General features: G+C 44.7%; 1 protein-coding gene across 1 annotated transcript in view; it reads left to right on the top strand.

The window, feature by feature from the left end:
• Window positions 1-24,753, top strand: part of LOC107186934 (mitogen-activated protein kinase-binding protein 1) — a 67,852-nt gene that overhangs the window by 8,418 nt on the left and 34,681 nt on the right. Inside the window, exon 2 of the mRNA XM_015574907.1 lies at window positions 6,737-6,888. Coding sequence (XP_015430393.1) covers window positions 6,808-6,888 — 81 coding nt within the window. The 5' untranslated portion in view covers window positions 6,737-6,807. The remainder of the gene's footprint in view (window positions 1-6,736; window positions 6,889-24,753) is intronic.

Below are 24,753 nucleotides of genomic sequence, written 5' to 3'. Positions count from 1 at the left end.
TCGGTGACTAATGCATCGGACGGACTCGTAAAAATAGGAAGAAAGAGACGTCGTAAATTGGAATCGAAGGAAACCGCGACAGATGGAAATGGGACATCGCGAAACGTGTGGGATTGTTTCTGTGATCGAGTGTCGATATGGAATCTGTTGATCGAAGTTTGCTCGAACATCCACGCGCGGTGACGTGTCCCCCGCTGGCTCACAATTTAGACCAGAGACAACAGAGTATACGACCGCCTGCTTTTGCTCCGAGGTTTTCTCTAAAATGACAATCACTTCAATATATTGGCAGGTACACTTCCGACCAAAAGTATGGGACCAGGTCTGATAATTAAAAAAGAAACAGAAAAATACCGTGCTACAAGGATTTGATAAAATTAATGTGCTAAAACTAATTGGAAATAATCTGTACATGTATACTGATTCCGTAACTTTTATTGTATCGTAACAGAACATCGAGTTAGTGTTCCATCAATCATGAACTCTGGTTCCATTATATTCGGCCGATAGTGTATATTAGCGCAACGGATAGACTAACAGACGAGCATAATTATAACCCACAAACCTTAAATCAGTAGAAGATTTAAAATTCTTAACGTACAGTTCTTGACTTAAAGTTTCGTTACCCTAAAATCACACGAGGGTTGTTCGAATAGTTACGAGCTTCTTTTACCTATCGTTTAGGATGTTTTTAGATACTTGGACTTCTGGCGAACCGATAACAAGAATGATTCGTTCGTGGGTGAATTGGGTTAGCCGCTTCCGTTTCCGGAGAACGGTGAAAGCCTCCTCGAGTGATCTCTCACGAGACGGTTCGGTTCTCGGTTCGGTCTCCTCGGTATAGTACACTTGGTGGATTCACAGTGGCCGGAAGACGGACTCTTTTTACCACGCCGTTTTTTTTACGTTTTATTCATATCCAGATCGTCGTTGCACCGTGACCGTGTACAGTTCATATTTCGCGAAACTTTCATCCTCCCCTGTGTTTCGATCGCCTGGCACACTCGCGATACTCGCTCGTTAACCTCCGCGGCCAGAGTAAACACACCGCTTTTGCACACCGTCATTGTAAGCTGCACCTCCGTTCTCGCGTTTCGACGTGTGGGTTACGTAAACACGTCGCTGCTATACTTGCCGCATTATTCCTATATTTAGCGTGGTTCTGTTACGTTATGATTCGCGTGTACTCTTTCTGGTGAAATTCATTCAACTTTGTTCGGACCGTTATGGTCACGTAACACACCCGGGTGTTTGGTGCAAGTGGGCCAGGCTGTATCTTCGAAACGGCTAGATATAGAGGAAGAACTCATTCAGCCGAATTACATCGTAGGGGTGATCCCCCGTTCGTCTAGATGCAAATGGTATTCGCTCCTTTTTTTTAACACGCTGACTGGACTCGGAATTCATGAGGTCCGTTGTGTTGCGACTACTTTGCGAATACTTTACAGAATTGCTCAACCTTGTTTATCATAGTGCGCATAGTATAGCGAATGAAGGTCTCTGTATTAAAAAAAATGAATCTACGTTCCATGTATGGCGCACAACAGTTAACGCGTTAATGAGCTTACAATAGCGTGCAAAAGTATCGGGCCATAACATTTTTTTCATAATACTGTTTACTAAACAATTGTGGTGGTATTGTTATCAGATACTCGTTAATCTCACGCTGGTTTGCATTTCAAGAATGTTCTGCACGATAAAGAGATTCGTGTACAACTTTCCATTCAGACGTTACTATCGAATAACGATGTACCTCAATAATTTCGTACATGCATATATTATTCATGCAGTTTCGCAGTCAACGCGATAAGATATGAAAATTCTTGCCATAACAAAAGTATAACGATGGCCTGCCTGATACACGAGTGTGTTCGACTGCATGTTATTCCAGCGAGTAAAAAATAACGCAAGTTCACATAAATGCATAGTAGTGAAGTACAAAGAGTTGTACTTCGAAGAGTACAAAACCCCTCGAGAGTTTAATTCCACGGGACGAATTAGTTGTCAACGAATATATAATAATATTCGTCGAACCAAATGGCTCGCCGAGTGGACGTTTCGAAGAACACGAGGGTCTTTGGGTAATTTCGAGCGACGGCATTAACACGATGAATGGAATTAGCAGCGCGGAAAAATATATTTCGTGCCGGTTACGTACTTTTTTCCTTGCCGTACGTACGTGTACCATTACTGTACGCAACGTTTAACGCGAAATTGATGTACACCGTTTAACTACCATTTGACGTCTGGATATCTTTACATCGTGCTGAATTACGTGGTCTGCTCACGATTTATTCAGATTCGCCGTTGTTGTCATTTAAAGACCAGGTTTGTCAACTCTTTTTGTCTGTTTACCGAATCGAGAATACTGTATTAAGAATCCGTGAACCTCGGAGAACTGATTCTGTACTACAGTCACTCCACGTCGCCTCCAAAACGTTTCTGAACCCATTATTACCGTAGATTTAATCGGCAACGTTTGTGGGGCGAGAAGTCTCGTCGTGGTCGTCGGATTAGCTGCAACTCGAATGGAAATGTGCCAAAACTCGTGCTAATACGGACCGATCTGTGAACTAGGCCGCCGGACATTATCTTTCGTAATTAAAGTCGCTGCGACTCCTTTAATATTGTGCACGTCCGTCGACCCAATAGAAATGCTCGACACCTGCGTTTACATGCGCGCGAAAAGCAATTAATCGCTGGCGCAATATTTCTCCTCCACTGCGTCGAGTAGAAGCAAAACGAAAGACAGCGGGGCCAAGCTTCTATTCCGACCCGATAATTCATGGATATCTTTGCGTTTAGCAGAAAATAATTTTCTACCGATCGCGTCTTTCGGGAATTGTGTCGACTTCAACGTCAGACGTACCTACGTACCCTATTTCCGTCGATCGTTGCGAAGCGATGAATTCGCGAAAACGTGTTTACGGTCCGTTTCGTCTTGCATCGAAACTGTTGGATTCTGTGACTGGAACGCCCGTCGAAAGGCAGCCTCCCCGATATATATTAGATTTCACGGATCTTGTCCCCCGGAGAATGCAAATGCGCCCCGGTGAAAACGCGGACGAAACGCGCGTAACCACTTTCATGGGGACAGCTTGAAGTTCCGGTCCGTGAAGTAATCATACCTGTTTCGCGTCTCCCACGTTGGCCAAGTATCGTGGGACTTTTTAATGGGTAACTCCGTAGACCTACGATTGCGAAACAAAATTTCACTGGATGGTCAACCGGGGGGGGACGCTCCGCTATTTTAAAGTCGACGGAGAAGAGGTAAAAATTTGGATTCGGCGTGCATTTCGCAGCTGTCGGGTAATCGATCATTCGAATTCTCCCGTACGCGTATGGCTTTACGGAAGACCAACTCAGAATGCAACTTTTCGGCACGATTGAATGCGGTTGACGTAGTAGTATGTCTTTCTTAAATAGGATCTAGAATAGTACAAAATAGGGAGAAATAGGTTTCCCTGTATGTAAAATTTGACAAATAAAACTGAAGTAGTTTCTAAATATTTTTAGAACTAGTCTCCCGCCATCAAAGTGTTAATATGATCGGTCCCGAGAATTGTCGAATCTTGCGTAACATTATTCTCGATCAACGATTCGTCTCGGTAAGATGACTTCCTTGATGATTTTCCTCGAGGGATGGTCGCGAAGCGGATACGATGAACTGGATTGGGTGCGGATCGTAAAGACGGAAATCGATACAGTTCGTGCCATCTAGCGCACTAAATGCCATACATGTGCTCGCATCGAAATTAATAGGCCGCTATTATTTGGCCTAGTGAATCGAGTAAGTACTCCGCTGGTTCGTATCGGGTACGACGACCTGTCTCTTGAACGGAAAGAATAGACGATTCGGTGATGCACCATTTACCATGAGGGACGCGTTCGTTGTGAATATTGAGTAACGATAGGCATCGATGACATTCAGATCGAAGGTCGCTGCTGATGGTTTCTCGTTAACTTCACCCTGGAGTTGGTCAGCGGTAAGGATAATGGAGAAGATTTACCTTCGTTACTTCTCGGACGTAATTAGTAGTCACCAAGGAAGGTTGTGAAAAATTAGGGAAAAATGAGGGAATCAGCGTCTGTAATAACCAACCAGTCCTAGGAATTGCTATACGTTCTCTTGGGTTTTAGGAATTGGAGACTGTTTATCTCACCCCTGTTACCCAAAATGTTGCGTGCCGTTTTACGTGTGAAAATCTCCAAACGTTTCTTTAAGCTTTAAGTTATACCGTTAACAGAAACATAATACTGAATCTGGTATGATTCTATTTCTTCAATTTCTATGTGAAAAAATTGTGTTATCCCCCCTCATCCTCATAACGCTTCGCTATTTTCTTACGTTCTATTTTTTGTCTGACTCAAATGGATACTCACACTTAGGACATTGTATTTATTATTTTCTTTCCGTAAAACAAGTCAGCAAACTCTTTGAAAATACTCGAGAGCGTCAAATCACATTTTCATCACCTACTGGCAAGATTACATTGCAAGACAGGAATGTTGTTGCAGCGGTTACATTTTCAAACGATGTATGAAACACGAATCGCGGAGGTATCGTCTCCACCCCGTAAGCGTAACAGAAGCTCGACGGTCGCGTGTTCCCATCGACAAAAAGGTATTCTTTGACTTTGTGCCAAACGCGAGGATAGAGTACCGAGTTCCCGCACTCATTATAGGTATCCACGAGATAACCATGTGCCAAGTTTCGCCCTTCTTTCATAAGAAACTTTAAGCGGTGCCTCCGAAAAGGGAAGACGAGGCAGTGTCATCGAACGAGAAAGTGGGGGCAACAGTCCGTCGTTTTATCGTGTTCTGCGATCTCCGAGAAAAGAATAAAACTCGCGAACCCTTCGAGAACGTTTTCCGCAACAGCGATTCTATAGAAGGAGCGGATTGGGGTGGCGTTGTTGGGACGTAACTTTCATCGAATCGACGATACCCGATCCCGTCGAAATACCGGAGGCTCGTAGTCCCCTCGATTTTCGAATATTTGGCGGGGTGCCAGGCGGCCCTTTTCTTCCCATCGGACGGCGAACCGTCGCGGAACCCGCGACATCGGATACGTATTAATGGACAAACCTCATCAACGGTCTGTTAAAGACACGTTTAACGATGCCAGGACCCGACAAGCGGCTCGCGTTCCCCTGGCCCACGGCTTTGCAGCTCATAAATCCCGGCGACAACGAACGCGGCAACCCGCGCGCCCGGTAATTGGCTCGGCATGCGCGCGAGTACGCGATATCGGCGGTTCTCTCTCACCTTTACCACACCCGTCTTTCGTTCATCTCCGTTTCAGAACCTCCATCGTGATCCTTTCTTTTTCGGAAGTTTCGTGGAAACGCTCCGCTAACTCGCCTACCCCCAGGGTCATGTTCACGAGGATTTGTAGGCGGGTTGTAAGATCGCTGTTCACGATTCTATCGCGATGGGTTTGAAGTGTAGTTACTTATGGTACTCTGAATTCATCGCGTCAGACGTATTTCACGTATATCTCGTCCGTATTTCCAACAATTAATAACTCGGAGACGATACCTCGAACGCAATTTGGTCATTTTTGATTTTTGTCTTACAATTAGTTCGCTATGTAGAATCCATCCTGTAAAAGTGTCACATATTTTTATTAATGCTCTGTATATCACACTCGAGACAGGAATTAAACGTTTTTAGTAAAACCAACGCTGAACTCTGGGCAGTTTTCAGGCTTTTTACGGTGCAATTAAGAAGTGTTAGTACCTAAAATTCGTGCGCTCCAGTTATCAATATATTTCGGAAGACAAGTTATACGTTCGGTCAATCTCTCCTGGATCCTATCTCGGCAGTTTCTGAACGGCAACCTCGTCGGCCATTACCTGCTGACAGAGCTATAAGAAACGAGGGGTTAATATCGTGCTTTATCGATTTCGTGTCATGCTAAACTGCTCTCTGCCGCCGAAGGAAGCCATATTCGTGGCCCTTTTCCCAGTCGTTGTAGCTAGAAACGTTTCTCGTGGTTCACGGTCGGCGCTATCGCGCGATCTGCGTAAACAGTCACCCGACGTAAACTCCCCTGATCGAGAAAATTTTTCAAACGTACGCTCGTAACACGGAGATTTTTAGCCACGGTGTAAAAAGTGAAAAGATTGATTGTAAATGTGCTGAAATTAATTTGAAACACGATGAGCCGTTACAACTAAGAAAATTGTCTCAAGTATCGATGACAGAGGGGGTTTGAGTTCGATTGACGAAAGCGCGATAAGAATGTCACGAACCCACGATACTGCACCGGTTCGAGAGTCGGCGTGATTCGCGTCCTCGCAATGTTCGGAGGCGTTAGCAAGGGAAATCGAGAGGCGAGGTCGACATTCGAGGAATCCTCCTGGCGAGGCTACTAGCTCCCTGCTGTACCTGTTCGTGCATTATCTTCCGTTAACTCCCGTGCATACCGTTATCCGTTCCTCGCGTTTGCAACTACCAGCTGTGCCGCCGTGCCGGTCGAGCTGGAATTCGCGTAGGTCTCGATCTCCCACGATCACGAGCGCGAGCGTGTGCACCTTTACTCTTACTTTCGCCCAACGACCTGCTGCTATTTATTGCCAATCGGATCGCGGGATGGTGACACCGTTCTTTTTTTTTTTCTTTTAATCCAGATTGCTTCACGATTGTCGTCCCTCGAGATACACTGGCAATTATTGTATTCTTTTTTTTAAACACTTGCACAAGATTCAATCGTCTATTTCTTCTGTTTCAGAACATGAAGTGAGAGAATCGAGTCTCTTTCAGGGATGAAATCCTGACGAGAGAGCAAAGTCTACCATCATAATGGAACCACCAGTTACGAGCAAGGTCCTGCGAGCTCCTAGCCTGAAGAGGGGTCAGGAGAACGTCAGGATTCAGGATAGGGTGAGTAGACGAACGTGTAGCCTCTTGATCCTCTGGTCTCTGACTAGACCTATTATGAATGTACGGTGTGGTCTTGGACAAGATCTCTGGTATGTACAGTAATGTCTCGATGAGTGCGACATACACAGGTCCACTTCGGAGCATTTGTGGCAAGGCGGAAAGGTTTTCAGCGTCCTATCAAATTGTTTCTCGTCCGAAGCTTCTGTATAAATTTTGTTTTTTAAGCCCTTCAAAGAGACAACTCTAACAAGTATCTGTAATCCATTTAATAGCAAGATAATTGAAAACTTTGATCAGCACTGGCAACGTTATAGATATCTCAAGTTTCTGTCAATTCCTAACAGTTGATTTAACTACCAGACTGCATCTCTTCCAGCAAAGAGATCACAGTAGGCGGACACATGGCGTGCGTGTGCCGCGCTTTAATAAAGCAATCTTAGAAATTAGTTTAAACCGTTGCAACGCGTTAACAAGAACTAATTCTCTTTGACTAGCCGGCGTGTCGTGCGCGTGCCTTCGTTTCGTTTGTCGATAATTTTTCGCCGTTAGCGTAACCAGGAAATAGGCGTTGCGAAGAACCAACGCATAGACGGCTACAAAAGTACGGAACAATCGTGACATAAATCATCTCGCTCTGCAATTTACCGTCATTACCATTCCTACGGTCCTGTCTCGGGTAATCGTTACTACCGCTTCCAAACTTTCCAATGGTGCTGAATGTAGCGATATTGTAGATACGGACCGATTGCATTTGCTATTCCACACAATCGACTGTATCCATTCGATTCTTGACGATAGAAACCGCCAACGATTGATCCAACAAAACGCGTCGCGATATACGAGATCTCTGTAGCGGATCAAAAGACAATTGCCGCAGGTAGATCATGTCGACTTTCCGATACACGTCGGATACACATTATGCGTCCTTGCCGTTGCAGCAGCCACCTCGGATTGACGTCACGCGAGTCTCCTTTTTTCGAGGATTCGATTCCTGCATTCCCTCGGCGACGACAGTCAGGCAGCGAAGGCGCGCGTGCGTGGGCGGCGTGCACTTGCAGCCCGAATTCCGCGTCCCGTGGCGCTTTGTGGAAAATCTACCGCTCGTGTCCACGCCACTTTCCCTCTCGCTAATGCTCCTGCTCGCGGATCGGGTTACCTATACGCACGCGAGCGAACCGCCCCACGCTACGCTTCCCCTCGATGCCCCAGTTGCATCGCTTCTCTAACAACACCGTGTCAATCTTCCTCATCCTTGTGTTACGCGTTCTCTTGATTTCTTGTACGAGGCTTTCAGATGCATTTTTGATATTGGGGCCAGAGGAAATATGCATTGATTATAGGATTTTATGGTGTTTCTAATGGTAATGCTGATTGTGAAACGTTACGTAAGGCCCAAGTTTTTTCTTAGGGGAAAAATTGTATCAAATTTTTGTAACAATTCCAATCTATGATATCGATCAATCTGGCTACAATATCTCCTGACGAAACTTTGGGATAATTATTTCAGAAGTTTAGACCGTTCACATCTGAAAGCCAAAAAAGGAAGGGGACACGAACGAAATGTGAGACCTTCGAGTAGTATAATGCCTTTTAGTGAACCATCGTTGTTACTAGAACTGGGGATTTTGTAAGAAATTGTAGTAACAGTGATTAGTATAAATTAAATTATGTTTTGCAAATCAAATATAACAAACGCAATTTATGTGAATCAATTGCATTTACATGCCACCACCTGTTCCAATAACAATAAGGTTCACTTAGAAGCACAGTACTAATAATAACGTTTCAGTAGCATGACAGTTAACTTGATCAGCAATGAGAGTATTAAGCGAGAGAGCAAAATGATAATTGGCATAGATCGGTTTGATCGTTCGAACAAGTGGTCGTCGATAAACGCACCGTCTTCCTTACCAGTTGATTCGTAGCCTCGAAGACTATGTTGGCAGGCGCTCCCTGTCAGTCGAGTCGAGTACTATTTCCTACTGTATTAGTAGATGTTAACGGGTGTACATTTAAAAGCTGCGTCTAAACTGAAATTCCAGTGTGTTCACGGTGCATTCGAAATCTGGCCTGTGATTATACAAATCTCCCAAGGATGAAATCGATGATTTCAAGTCGCGATTTCAGGTTTATAAGCACGTTTGTAGGCGAAAAAACCAGTAGACACCCACGCGAGACCCGAATTTGCGATTGTGTGCAAATGAACCCGTGGGCGACAACCGAGGAATTATCGGTTATGCGCAACACCACGATTTATCGTCTCGAGCTTTTCAGATTGACGCGTAACCATCAAGTAGTAGGCAATATTTGAGTGACGTTCCGATTCGTTCGATTAGATTCGAAAAAAGTGTTCGCTTAATGTCGTTTACCTGTCCAATCCAGTGGGTCGAGAATACCTTTGAATTAACCATTTACGAAGTTCCCGTACAAGAAAGGTCCTCGACCTCCGTTGATCGAGTTACGATCGATTTCCTAAATTGTAACCTCTGGTCGCGTACCGGGAACGTTGTGTAGCGCCCAAAAATCGGAAGTTCGACACCAGAATTCTGAACTCGTTCCCGACTGACCGAGACCTCGACGAAATTCATTTGCAATGCAGTCGGGAAACAGGTGTACTGGTCGCAGCTGGTGCGGGTCGTTGACCGTGTTCGACACACTTTAGCCAGACAGCCCTCTGCTTTTACTTTTTCTCGAAAGGGCCAATGTCATCGTCCTCTGCAACGACTCGAACAACCGCGTTCTTAACCGCTTGTCGTACCAAAGATAGAATAAAGATGCTTCGAGCCTCTTTCGGAATCTGTCGGAGAGACTTTTAATGTTTCTAATTTGTTATACGGCTCATTCTGTGTTCGAATAATTACATACAGCGAGCGAAACATCTATCCGTTGGCATCGTCAGAAAACTTGCAACAGAGTGAAACGCCGAAGGAAGATAAAAAGAGAAAGAGAATCGGATGCCCATCACTAGCTACGACTTCCTGTTTTGTCTAACGGTACGACACACCGGTGAATCTTCCTTGACGCTCCCATCGCGGCTGATCTTTTGATCTCCACGGCGGGCTTCTCTGCGAATCAATTCGTTAATTTAAAGCCGCGATATCTTGGCGTGCCTCTGGGCGGGGTCAAAAGTGAGGAGTATCGATTTTCATCGCTGATAGTGTTAACGTTGATCTATGACTCGACAAAATTTCACGTAGTTTTTTCATTCCCACTTCGATCTGCATTCGCCATGGATCACACGTTGTTCGTAGATTGATAAATCGAAGAGCCCTTGACTTCTTTTCTGGAAATATTAAACGCAGATTTGTGGAATAAAATGCTGACGGAATTGATGTTCGTACGGTGGATGTTTCGTAATTCATAGCCACGGTTCTATAAACCTTTTAGGCGTTATTACGTCTGGGGTTAATGGTTAATACGGAGCGCCGCGCCTTTGCTTGCCAACGGCCCTTTTACGTCCCTTCCGATATGGCGCGCGGGCTTTTAGTACTCGTCCGCGCCGGCTTTTAATAGGATTGCTTCTTATCACGCGACCCGCTATGCTTCTCGCTTTTTATCCACCATTCTACGGAAGGCGCGGTGTATACAAAACAAAGAGTTGACGAGTCTAATTCACTTGTCCGTCCGACGAGTAGGATCTTAATTTTCGGTTCGAAATGGTTCCAAATTAATCGATGATTTCGCGACACCAATAGAATACACAAGCAACGAATCCCGAGGTGGTTTGGTCGATCATACATCTCGCAGCTGGCAATATCCGATCGCGGAAGCGGAAGAGACGTTGCCTCCGCGGAACGGATACGAAGATCAGTGTTTGAATGAATTATTCGTTCGTTCCATTTTCGTCGTGCCAGTTCCACCGACAATTTCTATCGGAGTTCATCCCTTATTCATGCTCAACATCCCTTACTACTAAACTCAGTAATTCCATCCGTTGCCGGCTGACGTGCGTGGAAACAGACAAGATGCAATTTTCTGTTAAAATGCACGTATGTACACTCGCGAGCAAACTCGGCTTTCGCTAGGGAAAAAAGTGACGTAGAAGAAAGGCCTTCTACATGCCTTCTACCACTCGGTAAATTTATTTTAAGTACAGAAATAAATGTTAAATCGAATGTTAATTTGACATAAATTTCAGTAATTCCCGATACCAAGTAGTAGGAGGCCTGTTCCCTAATACGTTACTTCTTCCCCTAATGGAAGTCGAGTTTGCTCTCGGGTGTATATTCGGTCGTGAGGCAAGCATACTAGATGAATTACCAGGATTTCACTTTTTTTTTATCGACACAAACCAAAATCACTGCCGTCAGAGTCGGGAGATGCTCTCGCAACTCGGTCGAGACTGTCGATCGAATGACGCGTGACGATAAATGATCACCAGAGTGCGTCAATTGTTTCCACGCTTCTCACGTTAGCGACGTCGCACGTTGACCGTCTTCGGTATGCAAAACATCGACGAAATTGGGTTTGTCGAACCGTCGTCGCGCATCCACCAACAACTCGATTACATCATCCCGACGAAATAGCTTGCCGCCGCGGTTCTCTGTGCGCGCGCGCCCGCATCGTCGCGTCAATTGTAAAATATACAACCGCAGATAGCGTGACGTACGAGGCACGTGGACGAAATAACGTAGCGTTTCGAGCGACGAAATATTTATCGGCTACATTAACACGGCGACTCCCACATTTTATACGAAGATTACCACTGGTGTCCGCTGCTGCTGCTTGTTAAAACAGAATAATCTACTTCATAAAGTGACATGGCGGAGGCGAGGGAAAGTTGCGATAACGCTTTTATTGCCGCGGAGTGAGGGAAAAAAGGTGTATACGCATTCTAAAACTGTGCACAGAGATAAAAGAAAAGTGAAAGATAACGTCTGCGCAAGAATCGTTACGTTTCCCTGTAACTCCAATTATTGCACTTTTACCGAACCTATATTTCGAACGTTTTCATACGTAAGGTTTATTACATTCCACTTGGATTTCCTTATGGCCGTTACAAGTGCACTTAGTTTCATGCTACATTCTGTTTCAATTAACCAACACAGCTTATCCGCTTTATTTCTTTGCGTTCATCCATCCTTATCTGTGTAATTTGTATTCAAGTAGGCTAATTAGTTTATCCAACGATTAATTTCCATAGGCATGAAGCTTATTTTTCTTCTTGCAAATGGAATAGCAAGCGAATTCACACAAAGGATTTATTGTTCTTCCTATCCATTTTATTAAGGGGGCTGGGTAAAAAAATCATGGAAAATGGACTTTCGATTTTGAATTTGCAATCAAAGTGGCAGTCTTCCTGGACATGCCCACCATTTTGGCTCAGTGAATTCTGAGAGGAGAGACTCTGAAGAGTAAGTTAATTTCAAAAGCCTGTTGACGTATGAAGGGGTAAATACATACGTCAACTTCGGAAGGCTGTCCTACAAAACCATATTTTTGTAATATCAGATACACATTTCTCCAGAACCACTCAACGAAATTGCAAGTTCCTTTGATTGGTCGGTTCCTCTTTTATCGCTCGCAATTGAAAAAGTGTGATTATTTTTTGGTATCAGAGCAGTCACAAAAGGTAAAAGCCGGAGAAAAAGAAAACATTTTTCTAAAATTCATATAACGTATTCGAAATAAAATTGGGTTCTTTTAATAATAATGCGTTGCCAGGACTATTTTTTATCCTGCCTCCTTAAGATAAAGTTTAGGCACGGTTTTCTCGTCGTTAAGTTTCCGTTAACGATAGGGGGCAGGCAGAAGCAGCAATTTCAGATTCGCTTTCGTAGGTTCGCCGGCGACTTTTCGGGCATGCATATTCAGCGTTTCGGTGGTCGTTCCCGATTCGCCGGTTGCGTAGAGCGTTTCAATCTGGTATCGCGATCTCGCTTTCGGTGTTTTACTTTCTTGAGTCCGGATCGATAGCGTAAAATTCCGCGTGGAACGAATCAAGCCGAATTCGAGCAACGGTGCTGGCAGCAGTCTCGAATTTCACTCGATGCGTCAGCCATTTCCACGGCAGACCGCCAATTAACAGGTTTCCACGATCGTTTCGTTTCACGCCTCCGAAATCTCACGCGGCTCGGGAGAAGGTCGCGTGCGAGCGAGCGCCGACGACGATGGTTCCACCGGCCGTGAAGGCTGAAATCGTTTCGCGCTGCGTGTATGTGGGTGGGAATTTCGTATTCGCCGACCTTAACGATCGAGGACAAGTGTGTGGAGTGCCCACGTACCGTTCTGGCATAAACAAACGCGCCCGCGGAACTTCCCCCGCGCTGGAAGGAAATTTTATCGGCGATCGTTTCGACAGCCTAGAAAAAACCGTGGAATGTCGTTCGAGACACGCACGTGGGACTTGGCGTAAGCACGTCCGTAAAAATGGAAGAGATCTGCTGCCTCGAGAGATGAATATCGATGCAACCGTGACGATCCTTTTTGTACACCAGGCGCCGTAAAAAAAGAAGAAAGTTCTGTGTCAGGACCGCACGTTTCTACTGTTCTTCCTTCGTTCCTCTTGCCTCGACGGATGTGTATTGTGTAGTAGATTTCACTGTCTCGAGACTGCCGGGTAAAACTTTAATGATCAAAATACCTTACCCTAATACATAGTATCCTGTAATTTCAAATTAACGTACATCTATGCTCTGTGATTTCTTCCCTCGAAACCACCGAGAATATTTATTTTTATCTGGTGCATCAAAGACTTGTGGCCCTCTCCGTATCTTGTCTAATCGGTATGTCCTGTAAATAATAAGTCGCAAAAAAGCTGATCCGACGTTCGCGGCATGAAACAGCGAAGTGATCGATGGTCGAGAACAAAGGTGATTGGTCGGCCGCTGTCCAAGAACTCCTCGGGCAGGCAGGCAGGCCAGCACTTTTTGTCCGTATTTAAATATAATACAATATTACAGGGGATAAGTGTGCGCTAGGAAATTGTAGGAAAAAAAAGTGTCGGTCGGGAGGATGAATAAAGAATCGAACATGCATCGGTGGCATGTGGCATGTTGGCAGGCAGGTAGGCAGGATATACTCGCGAGCACCGTGTTTTGTAGTGGGGGTCGTATGATAGTCCGATGGAGGAGTAGAGCGTGGAACAGCACAGTTCAGAGTCGGACGTCCACCGTCGCGCTGTTCCTTCGGCTCTCCTCTTGTTGTCTTCTACTTTTGCCAGTGTTTCCCCGGCTTGTTGGTGGTCATGCGAGAAGAGGCTAGTGCGCGAGCAATTACCGCGATTCGCTGATCAAACCGAGCCGTTACGTAACGCAGCCGGTTTCCTCTAACCGCTGCACAGTTCGTTCGACTCTGCAACGCGTCGGAACTCCTTCGAGCAACGTACTCGAATCGTGAAAACGTGCATAGAAGCTCGACCGAAGTGTTATATCATCGATGGGACGTGAAACTGGTCTGTTGGGAAAATGTGTAATTACTTTGGGTGCAAGCGACGCGCGAGGTAACCGGCCGGTGTCCCAGTCAACTCCTTCGTCGCTGTGTACTTTGCCTGTACAGTTTAAACGCGATCGGTACAACCAGGACTGTTTTTATTTGAAGTAGCTGCCACGTACGCGTGGGCAGCAGTGTACGACGCTTCGAATCATCCACGCGTGTTCGAACCGACACGTTACAAACACTTTTCGGAGCGACAGTGATCGTGGCGTTCTTCTTACTCGAGAGTGTGCGTGCGATCTAGACGCGATTCGACGGATGTTACGTGCGCTAAAGGTGCGTGCTCTGTCGAAGAAGTCGATACCCTCGAACGGTGACGCGATAGCCGAACGACTTGAACGTCTTCTAGTGTAAAACTACTGGAACTCTCGTCCAGTCGTTATACATCGCACAGGAAGAAAACCATGCGATCGTTCTTTCGAGGTTTCGATGGAACAGAAGCTTTTCCCTGCGTGGTGGATCTCGTCGAAAGCACCGAGAAACGCGATCTCGATCGGTGTTTCGTGACCAGGGACAAGGTCATCGCCGAACGACGTCCCACGACGTAAGAGGGAAAGTGAAGATCACCGGAGGAAGACGACGGGAGATGAGGGAAACGAGAAGGGATATCCCGTGACCGAGAAACGCGACACGCAAACCTTTGGCACGTAATTGTCGCGTGAGGAAAAAAAAAACGGTGAAAAACGACCGGTGTTCGAACGCGAAAGATGGCTCTAACCACGTCCAGAAACAACTCGCCCGTTGTGCGTGACAAGGAGAGTATACCGGCCTACGATGTACGTATTTACCACCTATGTACACGGAGATTTCTCCCTGCGATTATCTTCTCGCGCCTACTGACTGCCAACTCGCGCTGCACCTGTCCCGTGTTCCGCAACTTTTGTGCGTTTCTTTACGATCTCCCTCGCACGACTGTCCTTCTTTAAGAATTAATTCATTGATAAATATTTCGATTCATCGAGATAAACACCTTTCCACTTGCTTTTAACGCGTTAATTTTAGTAACAGATAATTACTAGACTACGGATGTTCATGCATTTGTAGCGTCTCTTAATTTGGAGAATGCAATAAGAAAAAGATTACAATAAAGTTTAATACTACAGCAAATCTTCGATGAGCATTCCAAGGCACCTCGGCACTGACTAGAAGAGGTCCCCAAGTGTAACGTTGACTTTTTAATGAGATTTGGAGCTTGGAATTACGAAGCCATTGATATTTGTTTCAGCCCCATATGACCATTAGTTTATGAAATATTTAATGTTCAGTGCTGAGGAGCCTTCGAATACTCATCGATGATTTACTGTATATATATATATATATGTTATTAATAACGTTATAAGTCCTCTGGTACAGAAGTCACAATTCTGCTTCATATGAATGTTTAGATATTGGTATTGGAAATTCTGAATTTGCATAAACTTCCGCAGTCTAATAATTACTGTATACCTACGATGCACATACGTCTGATCCATTCACTGATCGAGTAGTTGGTACGTTGTATAAATTAATTATGAATAAATCGGATCTAAGCGTTTGTGATCCCTCGACCTTGTTTCGACAGAGCGATTCCGAGTATTCGGAAGTTCAGTGTATTGTTTCCAGTTCGGTGAAAAATATCGTTAGCGCGAACAATTAACCGTACATTGAATTCAACGAGCAGACGTTGAATAATAGGAACTTCCCATGATTGTGTAGATTGTGTACACCTGAATCTCGGTAACGCGGTTTTCTACGCGATAATTCTGAACCCAATTGCTATTACCTCGTGTCGTTCGTACCAGTAAGTGTGTCTCGTTATAAATGCACCGATTTTTGCCACAAAATACTGCTCCTTGTGCTGGCGCAAGAACACGATTCTTGTCCCACGATATAACTAAATCGTCGCAATATTCCTAACCGTCGACAGGTATCGTTAGCGCATCACCGAGTTACGTTTCTGTGTCAGTGTCATACATCAAGATAACCGCATTTTATCAAAACATTACACGGTTACGTAAACGCTTCCGATAGACTATAGACGATCGGTAGTCGATTCTTCGGCCGAATTTGATCGTACTCTATGTATTTATGCTTCCTTTTTGTCGTTGTTGACGCCCGTTTTGAATCACGAGTTCGTGTCCTGCGTAAGGAGTAGCGCTCACAGAGGAAACTATTAGGTTCGTTTCGGTCGCGTGCTTCTATAAAATTTCATTCAACTGTTTCGTCTACAATCATCCCGTTCACCTCCAGGTTGTTTGCCTGGGCGCACGACTGGTTCGTCATTTGAGAAAAAAAAAGGTATTTGGATGAATCTGGCCGCGCTAGATATAGAACTCGTGTAATACGGTTTCAATTAATTACGTGCGCGCAATAAGCCGATGCCACGAGGTTAATTATTCTCTCGGGCTGATAAGGAAAATACCGGTTTCGAGGTGCACGCGTATTATCTTATGCACTTTCTCGTACATTAACGCGCGCATTGTTGTTCCCAACAATCGTGTTGAAATTTGCATTCCGTCGCGTCTTGGGCCGTCCATACGACCAGCAAACTGTCATAAACGGGTATTCCTGGACAGCTGCACATCACGTGCAACACACTCGCCGTCTTAAGACCATTTCTTTATTGTATTTCGGCGCTGACTTTCAGAAATCCTAGTAACAATGCATACACCAAGCAAGTTTTTTAGTATTCGATTTCGACGGTGGGTGCATGGTTAAATAAAAACAAAACGTTAGAAGTGAAAGAGAGTTAGAAGTTGCTTTAGAGTGTATCGATGAGATATTCCTGCATCAAGAATCTTTTTACACAGGTTTCTAACGATACAAGGCACATTTATCTCGTACCGCGAAAAAACGCATTTATTGGACGGCCCCTAGACGGCGCATTAATAGTAGCTTCGAGCAACCGCACCTCGCATGATTTGCATCCGTTTTACGTTCGCAGTTCCACCTCTATTCATACCACACGAAAAATCCTGACGCTGCACCTTACCGGCTCTGATGCACTGGCTTTAATCGTTATCTTCATCTCGTCGGAGAGCCATCCACCTGCGTTTCCCGCGGCGATTCTCTTTCCAAAACAGTATTCAAATTGACGAATAATAAATATTCCGGCATTATTACTGACGCCTTCGAAGTTATTAAAATTAAAAGTCGCATCAGGTGTCTCTTCCGAATTTCGAGTAATCAGTGGCTGTACAGCCCAAAAATGTTTTTAGTAAAATTGAAGGGCCTGAACGTAATTTAATAATAAACTTTATTAATTTGTAAATTACACACATACTTTTTTAACGTCCACTCGGTCCTCAACCGCACGTCACGTATTGTATCGCATACAATAGTAATAAATAATAAGATAACATGTATAATAATATATAATTTATTAACATGTAGATGTGTGAGTAATATTTCAATATCTAAACAAATTGTCCTAATTCAATGGCCAAGGATGTTGTACTTTGAAAAATAATTTATAACGATCACTGTGGATAGAGAAAACGTTATTGGATCACGGTGACACACGTGTCTCTCTCGACCTGTTAGTAACGGCCGAACAAGCTTTCATAACGAACATTTTCATCGAACGCCAGTCGGTGGTCGAGTCAAAAGCTCTCGGACCATCGGCGTGGCACAGTTTCCTCGATAGACCTTTTCACCAGCAGCGGAAACACTGGAACGATAGAAGTATACCGGTCTCTGTGACCACCTGCCTAGTTTCTATTCGCAGCTTATCTCTCGGGTTCGTGCAACGGCACCGTACGCTAAACGTGCACGCAGTCCCAGAGCTTTCGGATCTAGCGTTATCTTGGCTAGCCCACTACCACGATCAGAACCAGTTAGCCGAACATCACGAGGACAATTGTACATACAGAACTATGTAGTTGCTAGAGCTTGAGACGTTTTGATTTTTACCATTTCGCTGACAAACTATTGAAGTTAGTTCCATAGATGCAACGAAACACGATAGATGATAGTTTAATAGTGTTTTGAGATTAGGCATAATAGTCAACTTTCCGATACTGAATACATGATCAAAGATTAGGTAACTGCAGCAGTCTGCGAATAAATTTTTTTCGTATCAATCGTTTTAAAAAACTCGTTAGTGGAACGTTTTTAACGTTCATTAGCAATCGCAAAATATCAACTTTCCGACAGCTCGTTAAAATTAACCTTGCAACCCAGCTCGGAGACATAGATTCTAAGCGCAACGATTAACTCGACCTCGCTTTAGACAATAGGCTGTTACCTACAGTATACAATTTCGAGCTCCCGTTAAAGGTGAATTGACACGTAGGTATACATATTCCAGCGCCAGCAGCCCGTGTAATCGACGTAAACGTTTCCACGAGCGAGTATAGAAGAATTCGCGAGACGGTCAATTTGAAAATACGGGTTACGAACCGTTGACTGTGGCTCGCGGTACGCAGGTTTCTCGCGGTCAACGGGATTAGCGTTCTATATAAGGCTGTTTAGCATTAATTAAAGTCATTACACCAGCCTCTTGCGACGTGGCCATTATTATCGGCTGTAACTCGAACCTGCTTTTACTTTTTCCATTATCATCGTCGATTTCGCGACGTGGCGAAAGCCTCTTCGGAAGATTAATCGCTCCTCGATGAAACGAGTCGTTTTTCGAAGTTTCGGAACACTACAGAATCTCTGAAAACTTACTATGTATAAGCATAATACTAGTGTACTAGGAATGTTCGATTCCGATTCGATTCTCTTGGGTAACTGTATAACACATACACTACCGGCGAACAGTATGGAACCAGAGTTTCAACACGTTACCTTCATTAACTCTTTTTAGAATAATATTTTCCTCTTTCTTTAGTTATCAGGCCTGGTCCCATAGTTTTGGCCGTCAGTATTTGTGTTATACGTACCTGTGACGTGTTACCCAGTAGAACCGACCTTCTAAAGGATCGAATCGGAATCGAACATCGCTACCTATTACTGTGTACACTCAAAAATATCTAGAAGTACATTAAAATAGGTAGAGTCGGTAGACGTGGTTCCCTCCTATTCTGTCGAAATCGAATTTTTCGAACGCTTTTCATCGCCCGACAGGGCTGACAATTAACTCGGCCAGGCCATTCTCACGACCGTAGACCGTGTAAACGATCAGGAACACGTCGCAAGGTTCACCTTTCCGAGTTCCGACGTTCATGGTTAATTATAGGCCGTTCCTCTAGCAAGGATTGCGCCTGATCGGTTACCGACTAATAACTAATTAAGCGTGTTCCCCTCCATCTCTACGCGCTCCACGATCATCTGGAAACGTTATCGCGACTGATCAAGCCGACGAAAGGACGCTCGGCTTTCCTGATTCGCGCTGAAAACATGAGCACCGTATAAACTTCTCAATTATCTCGGGACCCTGTCGGAACGTGCCGCAAACGTTGATACGATAATTGCGCGTCTCGAAAAGATCTGGTGAAAGGTGAAAAAAAATAGTAAGTTGAATGCACGCCCTGGTTCCGTCGTTCTGGTCGATCCCGATTAGCGACTAATATATGCTCATCGATTTCGGTAGATAACTCGATGAACCGGTGATTATTAAACCTACACTATAGAGTGGATGCACCAGTGAGTTAACATTATATATAAAAACGAGTCAATTAAATTATTGAAATAAGCATATGATTAAATATTCATTTTTTCAATACCTTCATTCATATTCCAACAATGTTCACGCGCCATTGGTTAGACATGTTCATTTACTGGTAAAAATCTTTTCTTTTTCTTTTTAATTTAGTTCATTGCATTTTCATAGTTTTTCAAAAAAATCTAATTTTCACGAGCCGAGTATTTCTTAATATTCTTATCATTTAAAATTCGACTTTAATAGCTACAAAATCTCAGAAGTGTTCATTCATTGGCGCGTTTACCCTATGCGTCTCTGGGTGCCGTTTAACCGGTGCACCTTTACGGGAACCGGCTTCCTCCTGTGTTCTATGTATATTGTATATCGTGTCTCGTAGACACGCGCTAGTCGGGGCTCGCTCGATCGTTTATTCTTATTCTCGGGCGATGCGGTATAACTGTACCAGGGTGTGGCTTACACGCCGCGACGGGGAAACGGTCTCGCACGAAACTCATAATAGCCCGTTAGATCGATCTGCTATGGTAACGCTACGCGTACATACGTATGTATATGTATACCTGTATACATATATGCGACTACGAGCACCGTACGAGTCGCGACCTTTGTCGCCGCTTTGACTTCGGTCCACGCGATCTACCACAGCCACTTTTACAGGTCTGATATAGCGAGCCGATATTTAACCTATTAACGCCCAAAAGATAACATAAAACATTGTACTCGAACGAGTATGGCATGCGCTAGTACACGTTCAGAGGAAAGCTGAACTAAGTGTTAGATATCAGTTAGTTGCCAGCAGCTTTTCATTTTTGTGAATTTGAGTTTCACATTTGCTCGAGAAATAGGTTATTTTAGGAAAGTGAGATTAATCTAGCTCGGCCTTATAAAGAGTTAACCAGAGATGGGCATATTTATTATCTAAACTGTATAGACTTTCGAATAAAAGATGAAATGGTACTTCGACGTTTTTAATTGATCAAACGTGGGAATTCCAATTTTCAGAAGAACACATTATGTACATACTTCTTTTCGAGTGATTAGACGGTTGGAAAATACTTATTCAATCTCATGAAGTATTTAGAGAACAGAATGATTTTCTTAGATACCTGTACTTACTACTATGCATTATTCGAATAAAATTCTGCCCAACTCTGTCTTTAACCAAAGTCCATTATACATTTCGAATAAAGAATAGTACAAAACCCGATACCAATTTGTTACACACTGCTAACTGAATGCACGGTGTGAACTGAGACTTATCCGTTTGAAGAATCTCCTCCAGAGAAGCGTTCCCCGTCTCGCGATTCTTTCCAAACGACCTCGTCGATTCCAAGATATCGTGTTCATCGCGTACTTTCGGCTGATTTACCGGCCGCGATATTCCTGGCAGACATCGGTGCAAAAATTCCGTTCGCGGCTGATACGAATCGTGCATGCGTTTCAGCGAGCACTGTTTTACATATCCCGATGGCGAAGGGTGTACGAACGTTTCCCTTTGTTATTGTAAAAGGAATTTGAGTATGAATTTAACGTTTCCACTCTGGTTGACGCTGCATTGATCGTCGTCGCGACGTCCCTTCTTCGATTAGTCGTAATCAAATTCAATGAGAATTGTAGTCGTTGAAAACGTCAAAGTGTGCCTGAAACAGAGTTCATCGGTGTACTTTAATTCCTGACAGATCTTACGACCGTGCTACATCTCTTTAACCGAGAGTATCGCCCTTGACGAAAAAATGGATCTTGGGGAAAAAGCATTGGGGAAAAAAAGAAGTTGGGCCATGAAAAACGCTAAACTGGCCAAGTCTTTCAAGCGCCGGCTGCACGCGTCGCCCGTATATCGCGTCGAGCATAGTTTCCGAGGGGACTCGGCGGATGAATTATTTGAGCGGCAATCTGGCGTCGCCCGCCGTTCACGTCCCAGGTTAATTAGCCTTCCTCCACGCCTCCTGGAACGAGTTTAACGATAAATATTTATCGCAAATAACTCCCTATTCTTGAACGTCCTTCGTCGGGTATCTTCCACCGAGGACGTGCTAGACACCGCATATTTTGGTTGCGTTACACGATGACTTTTTACTTTCGCGCAGACAGTTTATGGAAGTTTTTTCTTACCTTGAGCAACGTTTAACGTTTGCAAATCGTTTTTTTCTCACAATGTGATTCTCAGTTGTTGATATTTCAATTAAGGAGAATTCTGAATTTGAAACCGTACAATCAATGGGAGCCGTGCTCAGGATTATTGGTTCTTCGCGTTAAATATTCATCGCAAACGAAGATCAGTGGCGTCCTTCACATTATTCATCTCCATGCACGGTGTTTTGCGTATGCACGAGCAGTATCCTTGCCGTGACTAGATTTACCTTTTCATTCCAGACTTCGACCTGAGAAATTGCGTCCAAAGTTCTGTCACGAATTCACCTGTCGCGCGTGAATGTGAATTTATAAAAAATTTTAACAGTAGAAATTGACTCTGCGGAAGCGCCGAGTGCTCAGCGAAACAATCAGAATTCTTGATGAAAGTCGTTGCTAACTCGGGCAGAGAAGTTTTCCGTTGAAACACGATGCAATTTGCACAGGAACTACCTTTGCGAGAATGTAGCCTGAAGGAAGAGTGTTGCAGTCGTAGAAGCTAGAATTTCCATTAGTTCGAATGGTGAAATAGTTTTCACGTTTCGAGTTACAAGAATTTCTAGTAATGTCCCTCGATAGTCGCGGACCTCCTATTCTAATTGGATGGTTGAAGGATCGTTAATTACCGGGCAAATAAACGACAGGGCAGGACGCGAATGAAGTCACTGTTGAAACGTTTAAATGACTTTCGCGGTCGACAGTATTGTCTTCGGAAGTATTCACTGGGTTCTTGTCGCCCAAGGATTGATCTTACCCTTGAGGCGTATCATTTCCACGAAAAGATCCACGCGTAAGTTCCTCCAGCTCTCTTCATTCAGACACGGCAAACCCAAGCCGGTGTTACGTAAGGCTTCGTATTATGCGAAGGAGACCTTGCCTTCCATCGGTCGTACGTTACGTCATCTCAGACTATCGCGATGCACCGACTACTGGTGCTGTTTCTACCGTGACGCCCGCGTTAATCTCGCGAATTGCGCCTCGTACGCGCAGTTGCATATTTCCTTACCTCTCGACAGTCCGTTCCTCTCCTCTCGCGAACGCTGCTACGTCTGAAAGCTCTCCCCTTCTTCCTCTAAAAATTCTTTTATAGTAGAAATGCAATCGTCCTCCAAAGATGCAAATACAATACATTCTATACGCAGTGTCAATTTTCGCAATTACAGAAAGTGATTTGAATCATAGAAGAGGCTAAAGAAATTCTAAATAAGCTGTAATGGCGTGGAAGTAAACATTTTACGTCAAAGGTAACTTTGAAAAACTATGCGAGGATTACGTTAAACGCGTTCTTCGTGATGGTATTGTAACAGAACGGTGGCAGCAGGTAACTTTGCTGGGTTTGGCTCTGTGTCCGTATTTGGCGCGTGCCCACCTACCAACCGAGCGACGCACACAGCGGTGGCAGCCGCCTGGCTGCAACCAACCGTGCATTTCTGCATTCTTTTCATTGTATCGACCGACAAAACGTTCCTCGAGTCTCTCATTATCTCGGTCAGCGCGCGCGGTGCACCGCGTAATGGAGAGGTTAGCAGCCAGCCAACAGCCACCTTGCCAGAAATCGGCGCGCGACTCGCGATCCTCCCACTCTCGAGCGTGTATCCTCCCCGACGATTTTTGCATGTTCGATCGCCTATCGGTTACCAGGACCCGATCTCGTTGCCAGCTAGACGTTTTTCGGTTCACCGAGCTGGCGTCCGTAGCCTGTCATTCTCACCGACAGATTTCAAAAGAAGTTCGCGAAATTGTATCGAGGATCGTGGCCTATACAGGGACATTTGAATAGTTCTCGATACCAGAGGAGAGGATAGAGCTAGAGATAAAGTTGCGAACGAAGTCACGGATTTCTAGGAAATCTCAGGTACTGGAGATGTTGCGCGTCGTTGGTACGCGATGGAAATTGCAATTGGCCGGTTGATCGATCGTCGAGAGTTTAAGGACAAATAAAACCGGGTTTACGACACGAATGTGCTAAGCATCGACGTGTTGGTTGCCCAAGCAAAACACTGAAAATGTATGCGTGCGCGCGTGCGTTTGCATATGCATCCGCAGTCTTCGAACGACTTATTTATGCATCGTCCTTGCGCGGCGCGTACGATGCCGTGTATTTTGCAACGAACTTTAACGCAATCGACACCCAACCAACTCGTACATCCAACTAGAAAGGAAAATTCTCGATGTTTACGAGAGGACTTTTACGTCCGTCCGCGTACATGTAGAACTTGTGTTCTGGAACACCGTGTTCCAGGAATTGGTTTATGGCATCGACGAGGCGAGCGAGGATTTGTAAAGGCTTTGTCCTGCACATTTGGTCGCCAAATGTGCACGGTACGATATTATTTTATACTACCAGCAGTTTTTAGTCACCCTCGCGCCAAATTAGTTAACGGTCCATGTCATAAACCAGGGCTTTCCGAAGGGTATCGGGTCGCTGTTGTTCGCGCTTCGGCTCGCAGGGAGCCTCGCGTACGGTACCTGGAGGAAAGTCCCCAAGGTTGCCAAACTGTCGTCCACCTTAGCGGGCATTTTACATTTCCACCCCCACGAAGAGGTGCGCTGAGGGCGGACTGTGAGAGTGGGGGGCAAGGGCTTCACCGAGGAGGCTTTCAGTCTTACAAACTTAGATCAGATTCAATCAGGACTCCAAGGGAGAAAGATCAATCTCATTTTGAGCAGTCAGTGTGACTGATAGAACCAAACTGGTGCTTGTGTGTGTACAAGTC

Source organism: Dufourea novaeangliae, unplaced genomic scaffold (assembly GCF_001272555.1).
Source record: "Dufourea novaeangliae isolate 0120121106 unplaced genomic scaffold, ASM127255v1 scaffold81, whole genome shotgun sequence".
In the NCBI taxonomy this organism is placed as follows: Eukaryota; Metazoa; Arthropoda; class Insecta; order Hymenoptera; family Halictidae; genus Dufourea; species Dufourea novaeangliae.
Note: the sequence above shows the minus strand (reverse complement) of the source record. Positions and strands in the feature narration are given on the sequence as shown.